This window comes from Neofelis nebulosa, chromosome 17 (genome assembly GCF_028018385.1).
Source record: "Neofelis nebulosa isolate mNeoNeb1 chromosome 17, mNeoNeb1.pri, whole genome shotgun sequence".
NCBI lineage: Eukaryota > Metazoa > Chordata > Mammalia > Carnivora > Felidae > Neofelis > Neofelis nebulosa.
In genome coordinates, this window is record NC_080798.1 from 2,569,543 (window position 1) to 2,587,805 (window position 18,263).

An 18,263-nucleotide genomic window follows, 5' to 3' on the forward strand; every position below is an offset into this window, starting at 1 on the left:
CCGGGCCCCAGATGAACCTGACTCCAGGTATCCCCTATTGTCCCCCACTTCCTGAAGCGTCTTCTCTGAGGAGAACCCTTCACCCTCAGCCTCCTCTCTGAATGTACTTCAGGGCTCTCACCCAATGGGTCCCTGTGCTACTGTCCCCACACCACCTCTGTCCCCCAATTTCTGTGGTTTCTCCCCCCCATGAGATCTTTGAAGGCAGGGCCTGAGTGCCTTTTTCGTGCCTGGGGCTTGAGGCTGTCTCTTGATTCTGCAATTTAAAGTTGCTAAGGGCTTACACTGAGATTTCTGATAGTGCATTGCATCCGGCCAGAGATCCAGGAACCCCGTGTGAGTGATCCCAGCCACAGGGCGCTGCTGAGGAAGGGGCGAATTCAAAGGACAACAGCGACTCAGAACGTGTGACCGAGTGCCTACCTCCGCCTCTTCCTTTATGCTGTGTTCTTACGGGGACACGTGCCCCCAGCTCAAGAGGACCGTTCCCCACCTCCTGCAGGACTCAGAATAGCCACGCACAGGTGTGTGAGCCAACACAACAGGTGCTGTGCAGGGACTTTTCTTTAAAAGAAGTGGGTGGGCCGGGGCGCCTGGGTGGCTCAGTCGGTTAAAGTGCCAACTTCGGCTCGGGTCGTGATTTCACGGTTCGTGGGTTCCGGCCCCACATCAGGCTCTGTGCTGACAGCCTGGAGCCTGCTTGGGATTCTGTGTCTCCCTCTCTCTCTGCCCCTCCCCCGCTCACACTCTGTTTCTCTCTCCTTCAAAAATAAACAAACATTAAAAGAAGTGGGTGGGCCAGGGCGCCTGGGTGGCTCAGTTGGTTGAGCATGGGACTCCTGATTTTGGCTCAGGTCGTGACCCTGGGGTTCATGAGGGGATTGAGCCCCACATCGGACTCTGCGCTAGGCACGGAGCCTGCTTGGGACTCTCTCTTACTTCTCTCTCTCTTTCTGTCTCTGCAACCCCCACCTCATATGGGCTCTCTCTAAAAAAACAAAACAAAACAAAAAAACGCACCAAAATGAAAACAAATGAAAGAATACAATCACTTTACACGGACTACGGAAATATTCCCTGATTACATTAACCAAATGGTTCCAGAATTATTCTTGAGCTTGTTAACAATGCCCAGGAAAAATCAGTGAAACCCGAGACAGTCTGGGAACTTTTGAGGGAAATTCTGCCAACACTCCAAATTTTCGACATAGGATTTGGGGACTTAATTTCAAGATCCTAGTCTCAGTGGAGGGAGCTAGAGGGGGGCTCAGGAGGAGCTGGAGAGAAGGATGCAGAGGAGAGGTGTGGAGACGTCTAAGACTGCAGGACCTCTCCCTCCCTGGGAGCTTTCTTGCTGAGCTCGCCCGGGTCTGTGGGAGAGAAAGAGGCAAATTTTTAATAGTTCTGTTCACTGCCACCACCCAAACCAGGTCCTCGAGGCTGGGGATGAGGAGTTTGGCTGCGGTTCGTTCCATATCCCATCACCTTCCCTGTTCGCTCTCCCTCGATCCTTTTTGCTCTGCCCTCCTTTCTTTGCATCTACCCACATATTTCCCTTTTCCTCCCCATTTAAGATGGCACGTGATGGTGGCGGGTGTTTTCGAGAGCCAGAGGGCTGTGAAGGTTGGCGTGGGGCTTAGAGGGTTGAGGAGGTCTGTCACGAGCAACACCGGTAAGATGTGCAGTGCTTTCCAGAGGGGCTAGCACAGCTGGGATGAAAGTATGCTGTTCGTTTCCAGAAACAGGGCTGGGGTTGAAGGAACTGGGGCGAAGTCCAGCCGGAGGAAGGCAGGAGAAAGCGAGCCTTGATCATTGACTTGGGTTGTGGTTGGGTGGGAAGCCAGCACTTGGATAATTTAATCCATTCCTTTAACAAATATCTCCCAAGAGCCTACCACATATCATCCATCATCGTCCCCTGCACTAGGCAGCGAGCAAGACAGAGAAGGTCCCTGCTCACGTGGAGCTTAGATTTTATCGGGAGACGACAGAGAACAAGCAGAGAAATGTGCAAACCAAAGACGAGGTGCATCCTGGCAAATATTACTATGAAAATAAGAGAAGATGACAAAAATGGAGGGAAGGTAGGTTTACATCAGATACAAAGGTCAGGGGCAGGCCCTACAGTGGAGGAGTTGGCTCAAACGGTTTCTGTGTGAGGCGAAGGACGCAGCCATGCAAAGCTCTACAGACAGAACATTCCAGACTGAGGCAGCAGCTGGGGCAAAGGTCCTCCAGGGAAATGGACCCTGTGTTCTGAGGAAACCGGGATTCAGAACGGGAGTCGAAGGACATGCCTGATCGTGAATGCAGATGAGCACAGGGTCCAGAGGGAGTTGAAAGGCCGGAAATAAAGATCTTACTCCAGACACAGGTCAGAGCCAGAGGTGACCCATGGGGTCCAAGTGAGGGCTTGAGGTGAGTGTTGCAGCAAAGGCCTGGGGGTGGTTTTAGGGCAGATCAAAGTTTGGGAGTGGGGTCATGCCTGGAAAAGCGCCAGGTTGTGGGGAAATATCTGGTGTTGGCTGGGAAATTCGTGTTGGGCCGAGAGGCAGGGAGGGAGGCAAAGGAGCACAGAGGGAGGGAACCGTCATGGCCGCGATGGGTGTTCAGAGTTGACCCTCAAAGCTCCTTTGGCCATTTCTCCTGTCCCTGTTTCCTGTTCCCGTCTGTATCTCTTTCTCTCCTTCATATCTCCCATGCTTACCTGCCGTCTCTGGTTTGGCCAAGGTCTCCCTCGGACTCTTCTTGGTGGCCTGCTGAGGGTGGGGATTGGGGAGCCCGTCTAGGAACAAAACCAGTTCAGGGGTTTGTACCAAGTGACTTATTTCCTGGGAATTTCCTGCAGCTCTCTTATTCCCTGGGAATCTCTCGGTACTTTGTGGTACCCGTACAGGGTCATTTTCTCCAGCCCGGGGATACTTGGGAATGTGTGGGGACACCTGTGGCCCGAACACCGAACCATCGGCACCAAATACCAACAGGGCCACCGGCGAGGAACCAGCCCTTGATATGCCTCTATGGCCTGGCAGGTGACAACAATGAGACTCAGTTCAGGTCACAAGCTGCGTTCACAGTGTGCCTGTCCAGGTGTCTGAACCCCCGTGCACACCCGTGATTCTTTCCCTTCAGATGAGGGTGGGACAGAGCGGGGAGTCTCAGAGACGAGATGCGGCCCAGTGAGCAGACGAGGTAACAGCACCAGGGATGTGCAAGGACAAAGTGAATGTGGATCTTGCAGGGAGAGAATATTAAAAATGGCAACCATAGGGGCCCCCCGGCTGGCTCAGTCGGTTAAGCGTCCGACTCTTGGTTTCGGCTCAGGTTATGATCTCATGGTTCGTGATACTGAACCCCGAATCAAGCTCCGCACTGACAGTGTGGAGCCTGCCTGGGATTCTCTCTCTTCCTCTCTCTCTCAAAAATATTTAAAATAAATAAATAAAAATTTAAAAATAGATAGATAATTAAACCAACATGGCAACTGTGACTCCTTTAGTCTCCATCACATGCCAGACTGTTACCTGCCTTCTGTCGGCGAGCCACACAACAGAGCCGTTGGGCCTTTCCACTGATACGTTCTGCAGGTGGACGTATTTGAGGCTGGAAAGAATCGCCCTTCCCTGAGCTCCCCCAACCCGTAGGTGGCAGAGCGAGGGACGGAGCCCACACCTGCCAGTTTCCAAAGCCAGCCGCGGGCAGGCAAGGGGGGTGGTGGAGACAAATGCCCCACGCGCTCACCAATGGCCTTCCACAGGTCCAGGACCTCCAGGGCTGTCTTCTTCCCGTTGCCGTGGTCCCTGCTCTGAAGAAGGTGGAGCTCTGGGGAGGGGAGGGGGGAGGAGGACGGGGGGGAACAGGACCCATGGATCTGTGAAATGGCAACATAACGGGGAATCCAGCAATCCTGTTACGCTACTCCCTTGATGGAGCACCGCCACCAAATCCGCGGGACGGCGTGCATTTGGCCCGTCCCGACAGGCAGGTGAGAAGTGGAGATGGCTGCCCGGAGTTACTACACTGCTAAGTGGCAGAACTGGGTTCTGAACCCGCCTGTGTCTGGATCCAAACCTCAAGTCCTTCCTGCTTTCATACGGTCCCGGGAGCCTGGGTTTTCCTGGACCACCGAGCGGCCCTGCCTTGAGCATCACAGGGACGCAGTGGCTGGAATTGTCCCCGAGCCCGGTACACAAGTGCACAGTGAGGAAGAACCAGGGGAGACCGGGAGCCAGCGATGGAGGAACATAAGTATGCACTGGGGATCGTTCCCGTTCGTCTAATCCGCACAACATCCGCGTGAGGCAGGGGACCAGCACGATGCCCACTGTCACAGGTGAGGAAACCAAGGCGTCCAGAGAATTAGGCGGGGATGTGAACACAATGCCATGGCTCCGTGGCCCACACGCCCCTCCCTCTGCTACACTAACTCTCGAGACGGGTCTGGAAATAAAACCCGTGGACCCCAGTGAATGTGAGTCGAGGGTCTTCCCGGGCTCGCTGAGCCTGGCCGCTGGCGGGGACAGCCCTCAGCAGGCTCACTCACCGGGACCCAGGAGGTAGCCGGCACTGTTGAGGGTCCAGCCTCCTCGGCCCTAGACAGAGACGGAGAGAGCGAGACTCAGACGGGCAGAAAGGGTGGCAGGCAGCCCTCAGCTCTGGGGTCGCGTGCACCAGCCGCCACGGTCCCGCGAGCCTGGCAAGCGGGTTCACGGAACCCACATTTCACGAGCGCGGAAATCGGAGTCTTCCTGAAGCACGGCAACTCGGAATGGGAAGGGGCTTTAAAGAGCACTGCCGTAAACCTTTCCACGCCGTCACAAACCTCACAACACGCGCGTGTGCGCACGAGTGCGGGATCGAACCAGGCTGCGTCACTGGGTGGTTTTAGCCACGTTGCTGCGTCCCTCTGATAATTACAACGGCCGACATTAATTGTGGGTTTACTACCTGCCAGCGTCCGTTCCAAGCAGGACTGGATACACGATTTAGGGGGCCCAGAACAACGTGAAAACATGGGGCCCTCTTGCTCAGAGGCAATTAAGCGTTTTGAGACGGCCGCAGCGAGCGTGGGCACCTCCTGGGTGGCGCACGCCCGCATCCCGTCCTGGTTCCAAGTCCTTGACGTGGTTACCACCTGGTGCCCACGACTCCCCGAGTCGGGCTGAAACTCTGGTTTGCTTCATTTAATGAAAGTTGCGTGAAGAGGTCTGTCAGCTTGCTTAAATCAAGCCAGGAAGCAGCTAGAGCTGGCCGGCAAACCCAGGCGGATTTCAGACTTCACGGCCACGTGTACCCAATACTCACGCCTCCCTTTTCCCTCGTGCAAAATGGGGAGTAACGAGGCCGAATTGCCGGACGGAAGTGGTGTAGCCCGGGTTCTCGGGGCCGAGAGAACACGCACACCCACCGACCCTCATCAGACCTGCCTGGCACCTCGGTCAGAGGGTCACCGTCGGCCCCCTCGTGACACAAGAGCCAGGGACGCTCCAAGACACTGGAGCGCCAAGCCTGGGCCCTCTGGACTGGGCAGTGCACTAGCTAATGAGCCTGAGACCCAGGAGCTCAGTTAGCCCTCGCGGTGCTGGCATCTCACAAAGCACTTGGGGGACAGAGATCAACTAGGCACCTTGTCAGGAGGCGTGCAGCTAAAAGGAGAGAGCCAGGATTCCAAACGCCACAGGGGTCTACGGTCTCCGCAGCCCCTACTCCCAGTCAGGACCTGGACCAGGGACTGGCATCAGGCTCCTCAAGAAACCGGAGGGGCGGGACGCAGCCCCTGCTGACAACTTGGAATGGCAGGGAGCTGTGCCTTTGAAGGCATCTTTTTGTACCTCTGGGCCATGCTAATCCTCAGGACGTTTGTGCTTCCTGACTTCTGGGTCGTGGGTGGGTTCGACAGACCCCCCCACCCAGGGCCAAGGCGCCCCCACAGCCCGTGGCTCGTGGCTGGGCTGGGAAAATTAGAAAACTCTTCTAGGAGGGCAGTGACGGGGGTGGGGGTGCCGTAGGTGCAGACGGCTGCCGCGGGGTCCCACCTGGTGGACGGGTGCAGAGGCGGGGGTCACCGCCAGGCTGAGCAAGACGGCCAGGAGGAGGACCAGACAGACAGAGGGAGCCATCTGAGGGCCGGAAGGGTGGGCGCTCGGACCTCCAGGACACTGTCAAGAGAGAGTGGTGAGTGTATTTGTTCACGTCTAGTTTCATTAGGTATAATTGCTGTTCAAGAAATTTCCTGTCTTTGGGGCGCCTGGGTGGCTCAGTGGGTTAAACGTCCGACTTCAGCTCAGGTCATGATCTCACGGTTCGTGAGTTCGAGCCCTGCATCGGGCTCTGTGACAACAGCTCAGAGCCTGGAGCTGCTTCGGATTCTGTGTCTCCCTCTCTCTCTGTCCCTCCCCTGCTCATGCTCTGTCTCTCTCTCAAAAATAAGTAAACATTAAAAAAAATTTTAATTAAAAAAAATTCCCTGCCTTTAACATGCACATCTGGAGGCATTCGTACACAGGCATACACCCAAGATATGCGGGAGTCATATCCATCACCCTCAAAAATGTCTTTGCATTTTTTTGATTGTTCGTTTCAGTTTCTTGTTTGTTTCGTTAACACGAGATCTGTCCCGACATACTTTTTTTTTCTCTCAGTCTTACTGAGATACAACGGACATCCAGCACCGCAAGTAAGGTGTGCAATAGCAGCTTCACACATATACACCGCCAAGAGGGTCACCTCGTAAGTCTGGTTAACAGCATCTGGTACCTCGTACAGGTGGGGAAAAAATGACGTTCCCTTCGTGGTGAGAATTTTCAGCATCTACTCTCTCTCTCTCTGGGCACCTTTCAAATACACCACACGGCCGCGTTCACGACAGCCGGGAGCCGTCCATCACGTCCCCAGGACTACGGGTCCTACAGGGGGTCCTACACGGGCCCCAGCCCCGCCTCTGGTGAGCCACCCATCTGATCTCTTTCCCCGAGTGGGTTTGGGTGTTTTTCTCCCCGTCCACACATAAGTGAGATCATATTCATCTTCCTCTGTCTGACTTTTAACAAACTATAAAGTGCCTAACACTGTCGAAGGTTAACCTCTGTGTCTTTCTGCCTTAAATATACGACAGAAAAATAAAACCAAGGCTTCTGAGTTCATCGCTGGTTTTTCTGGTGGGGCTCCATTTTGGAACGCTTTTGTTTAAGTAAAAAAAAAGCCATAAAAAACGAGAGAGTTGGTTGAGGGAAAGGGCCGAAGGAGGCAGGTAAACAGTAGGATACTGGGTGCATAACCACAGAGCCCCACGGTGCAGGAGTGACCAAACTTTAAGAGTCACAGAGGCGGGGGGCGCCTGGGTGGCGCAGTCGGTTGAGCGTCCGACTTCAGCCAGGTCACGATCTCGCGGTCCGTGAGTTCGAGCCCCGCGTCGGGCTCTGGGCTGACGGCTCGGAGCCTGGAGCCTGTTTCCGATTCTGTGTCTCCCTCTCTCTCTGCCCCTCCCCCGTTCATGCTCTGTCTCTCTCTCTGTCCCAAAAATAAATAAAAAACGTTGAAAAAAAAAAAAAAAGAGTCACAGAGGCGTTAGCCCCTCTCCATCCTTCCGGACCCCTGGTTGCCATCCCCCCTCCCCCCTCCGCTTACCTCACTGGTGTTGGCAGGTGCCCCCAGCTCTCTTGGGGTCCAGCTCCTCCACCTCCTCCACAGCAGCTTTTATGCCTCCCGAGGAGAAAGGAGGCGGGCAGGGCAGGGGAGAGGGAGGGAGTCAGCAATTAGGGGGGAAGACGGGAGAGAGTGCCAAGGCTGGAGGAGGGGTGAGGCTTCACGGACACCAGGGGCTTTTATGAGCTGAGCTCAGAACCGGGTGCTTCCCGCAGGGAAGTGTTTCTGTGCCTCACCTCAGTTTCCCCTGCAGACCCTCTAATCCGACATGTACATGACCCTTCCTCCTCCCCTCCTGCCCCTCTCAGGTGTGATTTGCGCTTCAAGCTCTGTGTTTACTCGAGCAATCCCCCGGCCTGGATCTGCCCAGGCCAGGCCTGTCTGGGCCCCTGCACCCCACCTCTACCCACGGCCCCGCAGCGCTGGACTCCCTTCAGTCCCTCCTGCTCGTCTGCTTCTCCCTTGTATCATGCACCTTGTCCGTATGTTTCCTTCATTGTTATGTGTCTCCTGCTCCCTGGAAAATAGGCTTGGTGAGGGGTGGGAAGGTGCCTTGCTCACTGGGGGGCATTTGCCCACAGGCTTTCTTTTTTTTTTTTTTTTTTTTTTTTTTTTTGCTCATCATGACTTGGGGGTGGGTACTTCTGTGTGATCTCCCTCTCTGTTTCTGTTTCTGTTTTTTTTTTTTTTTTTTTTTTTTTTGGGACAGAGAGAGACAGAGCATGAACGGGGGAGGGGCAGAGAGAGAGGGAGACACAGAATCGGAAACAGGCTCCAGGCTCCGAGCCATCGGCCCAGAGCCCGACGCGGGGCTCGAACTCACGGACCGCGAGATCGTGACCTGGCTGAAGTCGGACGCTTAGCCGACTGCGCCACCCAGGCGCCCCTCTGTTCTTTTTTTAAACCTGTCTTTTTGTTTCTCTCCCTCTTTGCCCCAGAGATCAGCAGGTTTCCAGGGAAAGGAGCCCTGGCATCAGGGAAGGGCATGCACCCCTGGCTTTGCCCTCTGCCCCCTGGAAGTCCTGGTCCTCACCAGACACGGTTTCCCCGTCTGTACCATGCAGAGCTGGGGCCCATCGGTACCTTCTTTCCATCTCACATCAACCCCACCCCCACAGAAGGGACCTTCCTCATCTCAGTTATAAAATGAAGTCCCTGGGGGACGCCGGGGTGGCTCAGTCAGTTGAGCATCCGACTTCAGCTCAGGTCATGGTTTGTGAGTTTGAGCCCCACGTCCAGCTCTGTGCTGACAGCTCAGAGCCTGGAGCCTGCTTCGGACTGTGTCTCCCTCTCTCTCTGCCCCTGCCCCACTCACGCTCTGTCTCCCTCTCTCTCAAAAATAAAAATAAACCTTAAAAAAAAAAAGAACGTTAAAAATAAATAAATAAAATGAAAACCCTGGACCATGGGTAGAATGAGAACAAGAAAGAGGACCACTGGACCACATGGACTGTTTGCTCCCATTTTCATTTCCGGGCATCCAGGCATCCGTGGGTCTCTTCTGGAGGAGGAGGGGAGGAAGTGACAGGAAGGTGTAAATGGCTTTGCTGGGAAAGAGGGTGAAGAAGGAGGGGTGTTGCTCACAGAGGAGGGAGAGAAGGACAGACGTTGCTGGAAACCCAGATGTGGTTACCTGGAGACCGATGAAGAGTCAGAGGACAGAGACCTCGCTTCCTCATTAACCAGGTCTGGAGAAATAAATGGACTCCAAATCTCATGCAAAACAAAACCAAGGTGTGTGGGAGGAATGTCACTTTCTTTGCACTTCTGTGGCTGAGCCTGCTGTCGTGAGTCTGCATCCCTCTTAGCAACTTGGAAACGTTGCAGTTTCCCGTCCGACCTTTCTTTGCTGCTATTGGTGATGAGTCTTCTGGGTTTTATCTGAACATCCACAGCCTCGCTAAGTGTCCCAGTGCTGTGGAGAATGCTAACACATGCCTGCCCCTAGCAGGTGACGGGAGACTGGGGTCGAAACTTATCCTTCCTTCCAAAGATGGGTATTGGGTGCCTAACTGTACTCTGTCCCTGCCCACAACCCAGTGAGCCAATGACCCAATTACTCCGGCTAGCAAAAGCAGAAAAGATACTTGCTGGAGCTTCTGGGAACAAAACAAAACAAAACAAAAATCTTCCTTTTTTAATGTTTTATTTTGAAATAATTTTAGACTTCCAGGAAAGTTGTCCAAATCATTCCCCAGTACTCAGACTCTCCAAATGTTTACATTTTTCTGCATTTGATTTCTCTGGTACACCCTCCCCCACCCCGTCTGCCTCTCTCCTCTACGCATATGCACATACAAATATTCTGAACTGTTTGAGAATAAGTCACAAACATTATATTCTCTCAGTACTAAATTCTTCCACACGTCTTCCTAAAAACAAGGACATTCTTGGGGCGCCTGGGTGGCTCAGTTGGTTAAGCGTCCAACTCTTAATTTCAGCTCAGATCCCGATCTCATGGTTCATGACTTCAAGCCCCGCATCGGGCTCAGTGCTGACAGCATGGAGCCTGCTTGGGATTTTCTCTCTCCCTCTCTCTCTGCCCATCCTCTGCTCACTCGCCCTCTCTCAAAAATAAATAAGCTTAAAAAACTATTTAAAAATTTTTTTTTTTCCAACGCTTTTTATTTATCTTTGGGACAGAGAGAGACAGAGCATGAACAGGGGAGGGGCAGAGAGAGAGGGAGACACGGAATCGGAAACAGGCTCCAGGCTCTGAGCTGTCAGCACAGAGCCCGACGCGGGGCTCGAACTCACAGGCCGTGAGATCGTGACCTGGCTGAAGTCGGACGCTTAACCGACTGCGCCACCCAGGCGCCCCAAAACTATTTTAAAAAAGAACATTCTTTAACATAACCACAGTAAGATTGTCAACATTGTAGAATGAATGTTGACACCCCACTAGTACCTAAGCTACAGACCTTACTAATATTTCACCAATTGTCCTAATGGCTTTTATAGCAAAACAAACAAAGAAAAAACAAAACAAAAAAAAGCAAAAGAAACACCTCCACCCCATGCCCTTTGTTGGTCTCCTTTACAGCTAAAGATTGTCTCTACTTTATCTTTCATGACCTTGATGTTTTCCTTGAAATTTTGGTGAGAGTACCAGTGAAATATTTTGTGGAATGCTTCTCAATTTGGGTTTGTCTGACACTTTCTCGTGTTTGGGTTGTGCATGTTGTGCAGGAAAGTCACAGAAGTGATTGGGGTGGTGTTGTATAAATTATGTCCTCCTGGGTGCATCTGGCCATGGGAGCTTGGGACATCAGTTCATCCTGCTCCTGGTCAATTGCCTAGTTAAGGCGATGTTGGCCAGATCTCTCCACTGCGAAGTTACTTTTTGTCCCTTTGTAATTGATCACTGTCTTGTGGGGAGATACTTGGAGATGACGTAAGTGTGTTTCCTCAGTCTTTTGAGAGAATTTCTGGAAGCATATCTCTAGATAGATATGTATTCCTCTGTATCTCTTCCTTGAAAAGAAGCCCAAAGCCCCAGGAGATGTTTGGTGACCCGGTCACCATGAGGGGGAACAAAACACAGGATTGGAACTGCAACACAGAAGGCAGGATGGGAAGACAGAGAAACTGAATCAGGACAACACTGAGAAATCGAGTCACCCAGATCTGAAAACTCACCCCATTCCTGCATTTCCAATTACGTGCTCCTATGCTGTCATTAAGCCAATTTGAGTTGATTTTTTTTTAGAGAAACAGAGACGGTGTGAATGTGGAAGAGGGGGAGAGAGATGAGAGAGAGAGAGGGAGAGAGAGAGAGAGAGAGAGAGGGAGAGAATCACAAGCAGGCTCCGTGCTCAGTGTGGAGCCTGACACAGGGCTTGATCCCATGACTCTGGGATCATGATCTGAGATGAAACCAAGAGTCAGACACTCGACTGACTGAGCCACCCAAGCTCCCGAGTTGGATTTTTAAAAGAACAGCTTTATTGAGGTATACAGATGTACAAAGAACTGCGCATATTGCTAAATTTAGACACAGACCAAGGCCCATGGCGCCATCACCACAATCCAGGTAACAGACACACCAGCACCTCCCGGAGTCTCCTGTGTCCCTTTGTGTTGGGACTTGCGCACGCGCATGTGTGTGTATGTGTAAGAACACTTAACATGAAGTCTGCCCCCCTAGCAAATCTTGACGTGGGCAAGGCAGTTGTATGGCAGATCTCACAGCGTCTAGAGCAACTGAGAGTCTTCCCCGACCGCAAGTTACTGTTACTACAGAAGGTAAATGGGAGAGTTCACAAGCATGTGAACAGCCAACAGGGCCGAGAAAAAATTGGAAGGGAAATCAAAAAGTGTCTTGAGGGGCTCCTGGATGGCTCAGCTGGTTGAGCGTCAGACTTCGGCTCAGGTCACGATCTCAGGGTTCATGAGTTCGAGCCCTACATCGGGCGCTGTGCTGTGCTTGGGATTCTCTCCCCGTCTCTCTGCCCCTCTCCCACTCACACACACTCATTCTCTCTCCTTCTCTCTCTCAAAATAAATAAATTAAAAAAAAATGTCTTGAGTTAGGCTAGATGACTTGGATTTCTAGAACTTGTGGGGAACACTTCCCAAGAGACCAAACCTCCCATCTCCACCATTGCGTCCCAGTTTTCTTGGGGTGGGCGTGTGAGGTCAAGATGTCAACGGTGGCTCGTCCTCAGTGCTCTGAAGGGTGGAAGAACACGGACACTGGCGACTATGAGCTGCAGGCACTTGAATCCTTACTCCCACCCCTACTCTCTACACACACATTCTGCTTCTGCTGGGAACACTCATCAACATCCAAATAACTGACTGCACACTCCATTTCTTTTCCATCAAGTACTAGAGAAACGAGGGAGGAAGATTCAGCCTGCCCCCAACTAAAAGTATATTTGAGGGTCTAAAGGATGAAGGTTGTGAACTGAGAGAGTTGAGAAAAAATAGGGAATTAGAGATGATAGATAGATAGATAGACAAAACAGACAGAAGAAAAAGATGCAGAGGGTCAGTGAGAATATTTGCATCTAAGATTAGATCCACGCTGTTCCTCAGAGCTAAGGGAATGGAACAAACATTTGCAGAACAATGCTAAGTGGATGATAAAAATAATAGCTTCTGATTCAGACCTTTACTCTGCCAGGGATAGAGTGTCTTTATATGGGTTATCTCATTGAATCTGAAAAACAGCCCTATAAAATGGGTAGTACTGTGATCTCATGTATTTTAATTTATTTTTTAATGTTTGTTTATTTCGAGAGAGAGAGAGAGGGAGAATCCCAAGCAGGCTCCACAATCAGCACAGAGCCCAACTTAGTGCTCGATCCCACAACCCTGGGATCATGACTTGAGTCGAAGTCAAGAGTCGGACACTCAACTCACTGAGCTACCCAAGTGCTCCTGCCTTGCGTTTTCATTTTAGAGGGGGAGATGTAGGTTCTGAGAGTGGAAACAACATGGCCAAGATCACACACCTCCCAGGGGACAGGGGCAAGCTTGCTCTTTGGCCGGCACTCCTCACCACTGCATTAGGCATGTGTTCAATCACATGAAGCAGGCAGTGACCATCGCAGTACATCAATGCTCCCACACACGTCCAATTCTTGAGTCTCAAACCCTACAAGGCAACTCAGTCAAAAGCTGTGTACGTTTTGAGATTCTGGACGTATGTTTCCAAGTTGTCCTTTAGCAAGAGTGTACCAGTTTCTGGTTCCACAGAGCCACAGAAAGGTACCATGTCGTCGGAGAGAGTGACAACGGTCAGGAGAAGTTACCGGGAGGGCTGGGAAGCACTAGGCCCTGTTGGTGCGGGAGAAAGACCTACCTGAGTTACTGAACCAGAATTCATTGAATTCTCAGATTTTTAAAGGGGGTTGGGCTGGTGAAGCTGTAATCGTGATGTCAGAAGGATCAAGCACAGCACCTGTGGCCAGAGCGGACTCCCCCAACAATGTTTCTGTGCAAAGCTGAGGAGAGCCAGAATGGAGTGGGGCCAGTGGCCGTCAGGTGGGGGTGGTGCGGCTGACTCATGGGCCAGAGTCACCAGAAGTGGAAGGGCGTCCTGGGGTTGGGCGGATGACAAAGGTGGTGATGGGGAAAGACAGAACGAGTGGATATCAAATGGTGAAAATTTGAAGAGTGAAGAGGCGGCAACCTGTCTGGATTCCGAATCCGAGGGCGCGTGGAGAATGGTACAGAGATGGTTATGTGGGCGGCGATGGGCTCCTTCATGTTGGTGGGGTGGGCCGTATCTTTCTAGTTTCTGCTTTCCTCGTAGGTGCACAGGTAATATTAGTAGAATATTGAAAAGGGGGTAGTGTCCCGCCAAGGATGGACAGAAAGGGCGAGCATTCTGCTGTTGGCTCTGCCTGGAATGTCGCCGCCACATATTGCGTGGGTGAGTCTGCAACACAGCAGACTGAAAGAGGGTAAATAAAATAAAATGAAAGAAAAGATCATAATGAAGAGACAGGGTGAGACCTTGGCACAAGCACGGCAGGCTACTCTTTCCTGTTGGTTAACTCTGGCTACCATGAGGTTCGGGGAGGTGCTGTAATGTGGAGGGATTGTTATGCATCATCACGGAGACAGGTACACGTGAATGTCTTTGGATTTTACCCCTGTGGAGTGAGGCAGGCTCTAAAAACCCATAAAACCACTCACAAAAGTCTCCTAAGGTTTACAAATTTAGACCCATATTTTTTTCAATCTTACCAAAGAAATCCCCTCACAGACGTACAATAAAAGTGAAAAGGGGGTCCTTGTACAGTTCAAAAACAATTTTGCACGGAAGCTTTATTTCTCCTTCCCATCCAAGGAGGTAAAAACGAGCTTGGGGGAGTTGGGTGCATGCTTCCTTCCTCCTGCAGGTCAGCTTTGAGCACCCACCTCTGTCCATTGTGCCAAATTTTCAAAATACTCTTCACTTCTTTATTATCTTGGATCCAAATTAGGGAATTGCAATTAATCCTCTAAAGGACATAGGCATGCTATTGTTTGGGGTTGGGAACCTGGGTTAGGATTAAGACCCCCCTCCCTTTACTGTCCATAACCCCAAGATCAGTGTTGTTCCAACACCCCTGGGTTCTCCACTCGTGTGTCCACTTAACCCCCGGGAAAAGAAGGACTCAGTCAGTCGCCTTGAGTCTCTCAGACGTCTTCACGTCTCACTGACCTGCCATGCAGTTGTGGGAGAGTCACGACAGATCTCTGGATCTCCATTGCTTTACTGGTAAACTGAGGGATCAGGTCAGATGTCGTAAAGGGGTAACCCCGATCAGACCCTCTTCGGGTTCCTCTGCAGTGTTTCTGACAAATCGCCAAGCCGAGCCACCCGCGTGTAGAGTTCAGGAATTTCAAGTACAGACCTGATCTCTGGCTTCTCTCGATGTGTCAGTGGGTCTGTACATCCCCAGATGGCAGCCACCGGCCAGGGCTGAGTGGCAGCTCTTGACAAGGTGTGTTCTTTCCAGTTCACTGCAGACCTCACCAACCCCTACTGTGTGCCCCTCGCTCCTTCACCTGTTTCTGCAGTATCTCTGGTTCCCATTATGTCACTTGGGACCTCCTGCCCTAGAAACCCTCCGATGTCCTGGATTAAAAAGATGAATCTGGGGCGCCTGGGTGGCTCAGTCGGTTGAGCGTCCGGCTTCGGCTCAGGTCATGATCTCACGGTCCGTGAGTTCGAGCCCCGCGTCAGGCTCTGTGCTGATGGCTCAGAGCCTGGAGCCTGTTTCGGATTCTTTGTCTCCCTCTCTCTCTGCCCCTCCCCTGTTCATGCTCTGCCTCTGTCTCAAAAATAAACGTTAAAAAAAAAAAAAAAGATTAAAAAAAAAAAAAAAGATGAATCTGAGACTTTTCCTTGGGCTCTGTGATGGGAAGGGGATATGTGCAGAGGCTTTGAACTGGCTCCCCGCCCTGGAACTCAGCACTTCCCGATATCTTCGTGTCCTGGCATCTCTCATTCCCTGGGCTGCTCTGTGTTTCTTCGGAGGAAGAAAGGGACGTGGAAAGAGAGCTTTGGAACCGGACGTACCTGGGTTTGAATCCCAGCTCTGCTGCTTCCTAATTAGCCTACTGTCGGCTTCTTCATCTTTAGAAATGATTGTTTTTATTATAAAAATAATAATATCTCCACGGAGTTGTTATTTTATTTTATTTTATTTTATTATTATTTTTTTTTCAACGTTTTTGATTTATTTTTGGGACAGAGAGAGACAGAGCATGAACGGGGGAGGGGCAGAGAGAGAGGGAGACACAGAATCGGAAACAGGCTCCAGGCTCCGAGCCATCAGCCCAGAGCCCGACGCGGGGCTCGAACTCACGGACCGCGAGATCGTGACCTGGCTGAAGTCGGACGCTTAACCGACTGCGCCACCCAGGCGCCCCTTATTTTATTTTTTTTTAACGTTTATTTATTTTTGGGACAGAGAGAGACAGAGCATGAACGGGGGAGGGGCAGAGAGAGAGGGAGACACAGAATCGGAAGCAGGCTCCAGGCTCTGAGCCATCAGCCCAGAGCCCGACGTGGGGCTCGAACTCACGGACCGCGAGATCGTGACCTGAGCTGAAGTCGGACGCTTAACCGACTGAGCCACCCAGGTGCCCCTCCACGGAGTTGTTATGAGAACAATTAAGTATTGAGGACTCTGCATATAAGGCAGGCTGGGAAGGGACCCACTGTGGAAAGGAGCCTTCGTCAAACATCATGGTCAGGGGCGTATGCACAGCTCAGTTGGTTAAGTGTCTGACTCTTGGGTTCAGCTTAGGTCATGATCTTGTGGCTTCGTGGGTTCGAGCCCTGCATTAGGCTCTCTGCTGACAGCAATGCAGAGCCTGCTTGGGATTCTCTCTCCCTCTCTCTGCCCCTTCCCCACTCATGCTGTCTCTGTCTCTCTCAAAATACATAAACTTTAAAAATAACAATCATATTTACAGTAATCACACGCACTAACTGGGCTCTAAGTGATGTGCTAAGGACATTGTGCATCTGACCTCACTGAACCCTCCTGATAACCCTGTGAGATAGGTATAAACTTCACTGAACCAGTGACAAACACAAAGGCTCAGAGAGGTTAAGTAACTTCCCCAAGATTGCACAGACAATAAATAACCAGATCCAAACCCAGGTGTTGCGACCCCGGAGCCTATTTGCTTACCCATCATGCAGCCATGCCTGCAAGTGAGAGTCTCCCCTGTTTGTGTGACTGCAGAATAGGGGACGTGGTAGGATCCAAGGTCACGAGTGAGGAAGCGGAGGGCGCTTTCTTCTCTCCTGGACCGCACTCACCCCCTCCTGCATGTTGTCTGCACTGAGCAATGCCTCTGAGTTGCCTGCTCTCACCTTCTCCCCACCCCCACCCCCCAACCTGTTTCCCACACGACGGCCAAAACAGTGCCCTTAAAATACAAGCAGGATAACGCGGGGCTTGCCCAAAACCTTGCAGCGGCTTCCCAGCGTCCCGAATTTATAATTAACCTCTCACGGCAGCCCGGACGCTCATGGCTCATCCTCCCTTCCTTCCTCGCTCCGGCCACTCTGGCCTCCTGCCCACACCAGGCTCTCTCTGCCCCCGGGGCCGTGGCCTGGCTGTGTCCTCTCTCCATAAGGTCTTCCCCAGGCCTCACCCGAGCCCCTCCTCAGACCTTCCCGACTCTTCCATCTCCACTGTCTGCCCCCAAACGTGCCCTGGACCATCTGAGCGTAAACTCAGCCAGGCAGGGACTCCACCTGGGCTCTCCTCCTTCCATGGGCCACTTGACGTGGTACCCGGCCACTGTGCGTGCTCAGTGAGCACAACAGTCTCCCTCCCTGTCGCTGAAGAAGGAAGCAGGGAAGCCTCCAGAACCACAGCCCAGGCTCTCTCCGGGCTGTGGTGCCCATGGGTGAGTAAAAGCTTGCAGATAAGGCGGCCTGTGGTAGGACGGCTCTAACGTCGCCCAGCCTCATCACGGCGGCCTCTGGGGGGGCGCAGTGCTGGCTTTTACCTGCTCCCTTCTCTTGAGACCAAGTCTGCGACCCTCACGCCCTCCCTTCTGGGATCCCCATCACTGTTGGTTTGTGCAAAACCATTTTATTTAGCTCATTTGTGGCTAATGCCAGAGATCGTAGGGAAGAGGCATTCGAGGGCCAGACTGCGTGGTTAGCGGGGAGCCAGGCTGCTGCGTCCAGACGGGTGATGGACCGCAGGACAGTGAACCGTAACACCCTGGGCTTAAACCTGGTCTACCACACTCAAGAAAGACCTCGCAGGAACCAGCTTGGAGCACGTTAACCTGGAAACGGCGCGAGTGGCAGACAGCAGCCTCCAAACGATGGTTGGTCAAACATGGTTTCGTTACAAGATGACCCTCAGAGAGGATTTATTTTTGAATGCTCTAGCGTGATTTTATAAGGAGGCACCGTTGAATTTTGTCCCTATTTCCAAGCCTTGGGCTTTTCCCAACAATGTGGGTGCACCCCTCCCCCACTCTCCAGGGGATGGACATTTACGCGCCCCCCCCCCCCACTCGGTGCCGCCCCAGCCACATGGAGTGGGTGTGTCTGGTGACCCCCCGGTGACCCCGTCTGCAGCGCTCTGCACCACCAGCAGCTGGCACGAAGCTTGTTTCAGCCTTCCAGCATGTCCTTCCGG

The 18,263-nt window shown here is 52.3% G+C and overlaps 1 protein-coding gene across 1 annotated transcript; it reads right to left on the bottom strand.

Moving 5' to 3' along the window:
- Positions 1 to 1,035: 1,035 nt before the first annotated feature.
- Positions 1,036 to 6,192, bottom strand: GALP (galanin like peptide). Its single transcript, XM_058707521.1, has 5 exons — positions 6,036 to 6,192; positions 4,544 to 4,592; positions 3,742 to 3,822; positions 2,708 to 2,785; positions 1,036 to 1,370 (listed from the first exon to the last, which is right to left on the bottom strand). Exons 1-5 carry the CDS (start codon positions 6,117 to 6,119, stop codon positions 1,315 to 1,317), a joined length of 348 nt encoding a protein of 115 aa, XP_058563504.1. The 5' UTR covers positions 6,120 to 6,192; the 3' UTR covers positions 1,036 to 1,314.
- Positions 6,193 to 18,263: the final 12,071 nt, after the last annotated feature.

Bases quoted from the DNA above. Each gene is read 5' to 3' on its own strand.
- GALP (XM_058707521.1), bottom strand. From the start codon at position 6,119: ATGGCTCCCTCTGTCTGTCTGGTCCTCCTCCTGGCCGTCTTGCTCAGC. The intron at 2,786-3,741 runs GTGAGCGCGTGG...TTTTGTTCCTAG, and splicing joins GGACCTGTGGAAGGCCATTG to ACGGGCTCCCCAATCCCCAC. The intron at 1,371-2,707 runs GTAAGCATGGGA...TCTCTCCCACAG, and splicing joins GGCCAAACCAGAGACGGCAG to ACCCGGGCGAGCTCAGCAAG.